General features: G+C 35.9%; 1 protein-coding gene across 1 annotated transcript; it reads left to right on the top strand.

Annotated features, from left to right (window-relative positions):
- The first annotated feature begins 7,129 nt into the window (after positions 1–7,129).
- On the top strand, positions 7,130–8,011 carry LOC134582583 (uncharacterized). The gene has a single exon (XM_063439256.1). The coding sequence runs from the start codon at positions 7,130–7,132 to the stop codon at positions 8,009–8,011; it is 882 nt and encodes a 293-aa protein (XP_063295326.1).
- The last annotated feature ends 245 nt before the right edge of the window (positions 8,012–8,256 follow it).

Raw genomic sequence — 8,256 nt, 5'->3', positions numbered from 1 at the left:
CAATCTGACATTTGGAAAGAATTGCACTACATACTGTTACATGAGTGTGAGTCAGGTTCCATTCTGCTATCATGCCTCTTTGTGCCAAATAACGGTCCTTTTAATAAAATCTTACAGCACGTTGTTATGGTGACATTCGCGACTAGTTCTCTATCTTTTCTTTCTTTTATTTAACTTTTATTTTCAATGAATGAGGATCAGTTAACACCAATAATAATAAAGAGAAATTCCCAAGCGTTAGGATTCCTGGAAGGGAGAGCATAGGTCCGGCTTCCAACAAACACTAACAGAGGGTGTTCCCATACATAGGGATAAATAACTCAAGTCCCATGGTTGAAAAAATATAAAATAAAAATAAAATATTACCCAAATAAGTGCAAATGCAGGAAAGTGCTATACACACTGGGTCTAAATTGTAGCTGAGGTCTTGTTGTTGTAAACCTCAGATATAGTACATACTTGGTGTAGATGAACCATACGTCTGCCTAGGAATATAAATGTAGCAAGGTAAAGGTACTTTTAGAGGAAAAGAACTTGCATATTCTATATAAAGATAAAGCAAAGTCCCCTCCTTATGGGCTAAGACTAGAAGCAGTCACAGGTTACCCACATATAGAGGGAGGCAGAACAGTGGTGTGAATTGCCTTCCTATTTAGGATTATTATGTTATCAATGGGGTAGTTATAGGGGGGAGTTATAGGGAATACAGGTATCTTAAGTAAGTAGCTGTAAATATCCCCCACTGTCAGTCCAGGCTGCCTAAAACCTCCACTTATACAAAGTATAAATCAGTAACTCCTATATTGAAATAAAGCAGGAAATAAAGAAAATAATTCACTGCCCTCCTAAATAAATAACAGTATCCAGATGCTAGATAGATCAAAGTAAAGATACTTAGTTGCCAAATGATATGATGCAGTCACTGGTTGCTATGGAGATTAATTCCAAACGAAGTGCAAAACCCTGGACTATCACCTGCCTGATACAAGTCTAAATTTACCCAGGCAAAACGGTCCTTAAGTCTCTTACTGGCTAGTTAGATAAAGATTAAGGTAAAATATAAAACAAAGTACTAAACCAAGTGGTATCTCCTGCCTAATTCTAATCGGTATAATATCCAGGCAGAGTAGTCTCTAAATCTAATACTATCCAGTAGTCATCTCGGAGAAATAGAATCACAAAACTCCTATAATAAGAAAAAGACCCATAGTGATATTAAAATGCCTAAGCCTAGCATCTAGCTCGACGCATGTTTCGGCGCTATGTGGCGCCTTTATCAAGAGCCATGGGACTTGAGTTATTTATCTCTATGTATGGGCACACCCTCTGTTAGTGTTTGTTGGAAGCCGGACCTATGCTCTCCCTTCCAGGAATCCTAACGCTTGGGAATTTCTCTTTATTATTTATAGCTCTGGGTTAATGCCCAATTTCTGTAGCCCATTTAGTCCTCTATTTGACTTCAGGGTCAGTCTTATCTTACCCTGCAGTCATTGTTCTTATATTTACTAACACCAATAATATATGATACATTGATCAATAAAGAAAACGTAACACAAATAATATGTAAAAGCTAAGCAGATTATTCTATCACAACGAACGTGAAAATGTGCCATGAAAATACTGATATCTTTTGAAACCAATAGATGAAAAAGGTGAAAAGCAGAATAAGAAGATGTAATTGTTGGTATTTTTGTTTTAGTGTTCACTTTAGTTAGTTACTGCAATGCAAAATATTTTTCCTGCTGTCAATCAACCACCTATCGCAACTCATGCTTTAGCAGACAAAGCCCTTACACTCTTATACGGAGTATAATTTTTTTTTTAAATGAATGGTAAAATATTACAGATACTATAATTCTGTAACTGTAATTGTAATTGTAATTTTGAAGAATTGACAAGGGAATTGCAATTTGTAGACCAACGTAGCTGCAGAACATTACAGAATCAAATATTTTTTTTTCCCTTCAATAAAATATATCCATCATTCATTTATTTAAACTGTCTACCGTCTATAGATAAATAATAATCAAAACCTTTATTTCTTTTATTTTGTCACCCTTAAACCCATCATAGTTATTCCCTTTACCAAACTACAAATATTTGCTTCAATCTTTTCACAAATGCCATTTTTGTCTTCACATCTTCAGGTTATATTTTCACTATAAGAAGTCAAAATATTAACGCCTCATCAAATCAAACGCTGGAAAATCAGCAGGTATAATAAAAAATTACGTCTGGATCACTGGCTTTTATAGAATCTCGAGCCGTAGTGATACATTACTTATCAATCCCTTGTTTCGATGTACAGGCGTGTTAAGTTAAGCCAGGTTGTTAAAGTAATGGATTTGCTGATTAGTTCTTGTTTTGGTCTATAATTGTTCAATGAATTCTGCGATATTAACTTAACCAGAAAAAAAAAGGATTTTTTTTTCTTCTATAAAATATGCTTAGCATAAATAATAAAAAAATCCCACAGAGCAATCACCAAACATTACAGTTTAACTTAATCAAGAATGGGTCTATCAAGAGCTTTTATTTATAGCGCACGTAAAAAAAATGGTTACGGCTATTAATTATTAGCAGTTATTTCTTAAAGCACAAAGTAAGAGCTGAATAAATGTACTTTGAGACACTCAACGCCTGGGATTTCTTTGTGAAATGACTAGGTAAAAAGCCCCTTAGGCTCCGTTTAACTACTTTTCAAGGCTCTAATTGCACTTTTTTCACCGTAGACACACCCCTTGAATCCTGGGAGGGATACAATAGAATAATTGTTCTTTAAGGCTTTAGGACCTTGACACGTCTGTCACCGAAAGAATAGAGCATAACAATATAAGAACTATTTCTTGCAAATTCCACTTAGCATTTTCAAGATTTCACTGAGAGTGATATTGCTAGTCTGTTGACAAGCTCATTGTTAATCGACTTTTATATAAGAGCACGCTAAACTTTTCCACCTTTTGTTCGATGATACTCATTTTAAAATCCCTTCATAATGTGAAACGCAAACAGAAAAACAAGTGGCACCAAACATTCATTTAGAATTGAGCAAAGAATGAAAACAGTATTCTTTTCAATGCCTTTTAAAAAAAAAAAAAAAATCATTTTATTTTATTTTACAATGTTGGGTTAAACTATCAATCATTGGTTCAAACCAATCACAGCAACAATAGTATAGTCAGAATAGATCATTGTAAGAAAAACAGAAAAGATATAAAAAAAAGGAAAGATTTAACGAACACAATAAATGAAACCTTTATCTTTCCGTTCGATTCCTTTTAGTTTGTGACTTTGTAACTTTAAATTAACAACTATTTTTACGTTTAAATCGCAAAACGCCAAGTTTACATCTCTGTGCGCAGTTTGTTTCTCATTTGACCCTTAATAAAACATTTTGGGTATTTTTTTTTTGTTTTTAAATATGCTCCTTTAGATCCCATTTACGCAGAAAAGCTTAGCAGACAATTTGATAAAATCCCTAGAATGATCAAGACACGTTTTAATGATCCCTAATAACTTTATATCTCCCTCTTAGACTATAAGCTCACACGGAACAGGGCCTTATTACTTTCTATTTAACATATGTTCACTGCATGATTGAAACCTATTATCATATACGGAGGTACAAAAAATGTTTTAACAAATCATAATAGTAAAATTTTGTAAAATTATGATGAACTGAAGCTTGATTCAGACTTAGGGATGTCGAGAATTATATGTAAAGAGTAATTCTAAGGCAAAAGTGATAAAAGCAGAGCAACTGGCATGGAAGCCAATGAGATAATCCTTTCAATTGCATCACTTTGAGCACTTTTCCCCAGAATTATTCTTTATACTTAACCTCCATTGATCTTTACATATGTCAGGATATGTGCACGAGATAAGTGAAATTACCTCTTGAGTTAAAAAAAACGAAAAAAAAAATTATTTGAGTGTCCCGGTGGTTTATAGATTTGGCTCTGGCTTTGTAACAAGTCAGATGTTCATTTTTGTAAAATGTACAGTTCTTGTATAGAGAGAAAATGGGTGATTCTAGAAAACCAAAAATATAGATTTTGATGGCAGATCAATCTTTTTAGCCTATATTGCTGGCCTGCAGCAAATACAAATCTGTTGTACTAAAGTAGTATAGTACTAATATATTTTTTAAAGTGTAGCTAAATACCAAAAAGGTAAACAGGTTATCCTTCGATGTATCACACATAAAACTACAAGGAGGGGTTTTTACAGATGGGTGAAAGTGGATTGTTTGTACTGTTCCTCACCCATATAAATATATATATATTGACTAAATAGTAATTAACTCTTTTATACTGAATTATACCATAAAACCACCATGGTCCTGCTATGTAGATCATTGCAATTTTTGAGAAACTGCAATAATTGCAATGCAGGTTTAAGACTGCCAGTCAGACAGCCACTAGAGGCAGAACTTGGTCACCTAACTGACATCCAGCGTCAGTAAAATCCCCAAAGGAAAGCATTGAAGCAATGGTTTCCTGTGTATAGGGCCATAATGTGCATGTGCATAAGTCAGATGATGTCGGGGGAGGTCTAGCGCTGGACCAGCGCCGAGGGAATTGGGTAAGTGAATAAACAGAGGGGGGGGGGGGGGGGGAGCAGAGGGCTCTGTAGTGTTTGGAATACAGATTTGTTTTGACAGGTTCTGGTTTTAGATGGACTATACTGATATTGACAAAGTGTTCAGAGATCTTGCTTTCTTTGAGCTTCCTCGATAATTAGTACCTATACAAAGTCAGTTCCATCTAACAGCCAGCCTTTGCATTTGTCTCCCTATGTATTTCAGCTGCAAGCACACAATTTAGCTTCATAGAAGGCTTACAATAAAACGTTATATGTTATTAGGTATAATTAGTAGGGCAAATCTGATGAAGGTTGAAAGATACTGCATATCAAAATATGTTCCCTTCTTTGGAATTCTAGATTTTTTTTTCTTTTTTCTGATTAGTGTGTACTTCGAAAATATACCTTCTTACAAAGCCAAACTACAAAATCAACTCATTATTTCCAGTCATTTAGCCGGGCAGAGGCTATCCCTGTGTGAGCTATATTAATCTCTGGGCAAACAGTGTAAGTTTAATTGGCTTAGATGAGAGTTTTACTGTTTGGGATAAAAAGGTGTGATACATGTGAATGCTAGGGGCTGGATCAGAACGTCCTGACTATTTAGTACACACAAACTTATTAGCAGGTGAACGATAGCTGTGATATACAAGCTATTATTGCCGTGCTCCGTCATGAGTTTTGTAATGCTGGCATGTAAGTGACCATTACATTTAAAATAATATTAAATTCAAGTTTTTTTTTTTCCTGTTTATTTTATTGCTTTCCTAATTAACCAAGTACAGCATGCAAATAATTACTGTAAGGATTTCTGTAACATGTACACATGGTGGATTAAAATTCAGAGTGGTATATGACAGGTAAATCATTCAATTGTTAGTAGTTCATTTTTTCGTTGCAGCTATATATTATAAATGAATCTTGGGAGATTCATCATGGGTAGTTTCACGAAGGGACAATGAGTACAAAATAGGGGAATTTTATTTTCGAAACTGAGACAACTGCAATGTAATTGAAAGATCTTGACTTTACAAGGGAGCAAATGGAACTCATTTAAAATATGTCATCTTCTATACCTACTCAAACAAGTCACTATATGTTTTAGCAATCATTTTATGTAATATAATTGAAGTAGATTCATTACTAAAACGGTTATTGATTCCTCAAACTCACCCTGTATATATATATATATCAATCAGTGAGTCAATGCGCATTTTTGGCATACAGCTTGATGTCATGCATGTAACTGATTGCCAAATCTGTTGATCCATGCCCTGGTTCATCCAGGTGATATGACTCTCTTGGTTCATGTTGCTCTCATACAATTGAGGTGGGTACACATATTGTTAGGTATCTTACCCAAAGACACTTAATGGTGCAGTGGTCAGACAGGGATGCAAACATGGGTTTCCTGGTTCTAATGCAGTGACATTACCACTGTTCTAACCAGTTGATATATAGTAACTGGATTCACTTATTCCTAGGTATCTGTAATGCCTTTTAATACAATGGTTGGATTCACTTATCCCTAGGCCTCTGTTGAGCCTTTTAATGTAGCTGCTGGATTCACTTATTCCTATGCCTACATGGCTTGTAATATAGCCACTGGTTTCACTTACTCATATGCCTCTGTTATTTTTTTTTATATAACCACTGGATTCAGCTGGTGAGATAGCTAAAACTAGTGCATCAAACGCAGAAACTGTTCTTCTCTTCCGCGTCACAGGATCAATTCCCAGTAGGTCATCCTTTTGAGGTAGATAAAATGAGTATATATAAAAGAAAATGTATTCCTACTTACTACAATAATTACAATAATTTTAATTTCCTGTTTTAATTTATGTTCCTGGAACCTAATTAAAACAGATGGTATAAGTAACCCCTCCTACCCCTCCCATCCTCAGTCTTGTTTCCAGCAATATGCCAGGGCGGGATCTTTGTGCTGCCTTGACCTATGACCATACAGTTTCCTTTTTCCTGGCCATATCCATGGCAGCACAACAATGGGTAATACCCAAGCAATAACCAAGGGAGGGAAAGAAATATACAAGACTTCCAAATTATGAATGCATAGGGAAAACATACACACCTCATAAGGACATTGAAAATTAAAAACTGATTGTCCACTATTGCCACATTATCAAATTGAGCAACTTTAAATGTACTAAAGAAAATGTCTGAAAAAAGTATTGGTTGAGGACCAAGCAGCCATTTAACCTATAAGTTCCAGGGAAACTTGGCCACTGATGCTCAAGAGGGAGAAACGGCTCTAATGGAGAGTTAACAGACCTTCAGGTACTGTCACCCCTAGGGCTTAGTAGCCTGAAAATAGCTAAGACTATCCCTTTGCTGATGGCTTATATAAAGTCATGAAGACTTCTCCTGGTCCATTAGTAAAGATAAATAAACAATCAGCCAGATAGTGAATCTTTTGAAATAGATCTATTAAGGCATCTATCGAGGACAAGAGTAGAAAGTTTCTTTACTGAGTCTTCATTCCAATCAATAGGATGTAGAGTTGAAAGAGAATATTTTCTTCATTAATATGGAGAAAAGAAGAAAAAGGGAATTACTGGGAATTACCTACTGGGAATTAAAAGTGGGTGTGATAAAAGACAAAAATGGCAGGGACTTAACAGAAGAAGATCAGATAAAGAAGAGATGGCAGGAATACACTGAAGATCTATACAGGAAGGATCTTAACAGCAGTGATGATCTCAATAGTTGGTGCAATGAGATAGAACAAGAAATCTTGGAGAGCGAAGTGAGATGGGCCATAGGATGCCTTGCAGATAACAAGGCTGCAGGAGTTGATGAAATCTCAATTGAACTATTCAACATTCTGAAAGATGATGCTGTTAAATTTCTGCTTGTCTTATGCCAACAAATTTGGAAAACTCAACAGTGGCCAAAAGACTGGGAAAGGTCAGTCTACATCCCAATCCAAAAAAAAGGCAATGCCAAAGAGTGCTCCAATTATCGAACAATTGCACTAATTTCACATGCCAGCAAGGTATTGCTTAAGATCATACAAGCTCGACTCAAAACATATATGGACTGGGAATTACCAGATGTACAAGCTGGGTTCCACAGAGGACAAGGCACAAGAGATCAAATTGCCAATGTACGATGGATAATAGAGAAAGCCAGAGAGTTCCAGAAAAACATCTACTTCTGCTTCATAGACTCTTCTAAAGCCTTTGACTGTGTGGATCACAACAACACGTGGCAAGAGATGGAAGTACCAGATCATCTCATCCGCCTCCTGAGGAATCTGTATGAGGACCAAGAAGCCATAGTCAGAAGAAATATCAACACCATAAGATACGCGGATGATACTACTCTGATGGCTGAAAGTGAGGAAGAACTACAGGACCTGCTGATGAGGGTAAAAAAAAGAGCGCGCAAAAGCCGGCTTGCTGCTTAACATTAAAAAGACTAAGATCATGGCAAACAGCAATCTTAGTTCCTGGCAAATAGATGGGGAAGAAGTAGAGGCAGTGACAGATTTTATTTTCCTGGGATCCAAGATCTCCTCAGATGGTAACTGTAGTCATGAAATTAAAAGACGTTTGCTTCTGGGGAGGAAAGATATGGCAAGCTTGGACAAGCTGGTAAAAACTAAAGATATTACATTTTCAACAAAGGTCCGCATAGTCAGAACTATGGTAT

This window comes from Pelobates fuscus, chromosome 13, assembly GCF_036172605.1.
Source record: "Pelobates fuscus isolate aPelFus1 chromosome 13, aPelFus1.pri, whole genome shotgun sequence".
NCBI classification, from domain to species: Eukaryota; Metazoa; Chordata; class Amphibia; order Anura; family Pelobatidae; genus Pelobates; species Pelobates fuscus.
This window is presented reverse-complemented; position numbering and strand designations above follow the sequence as displayed.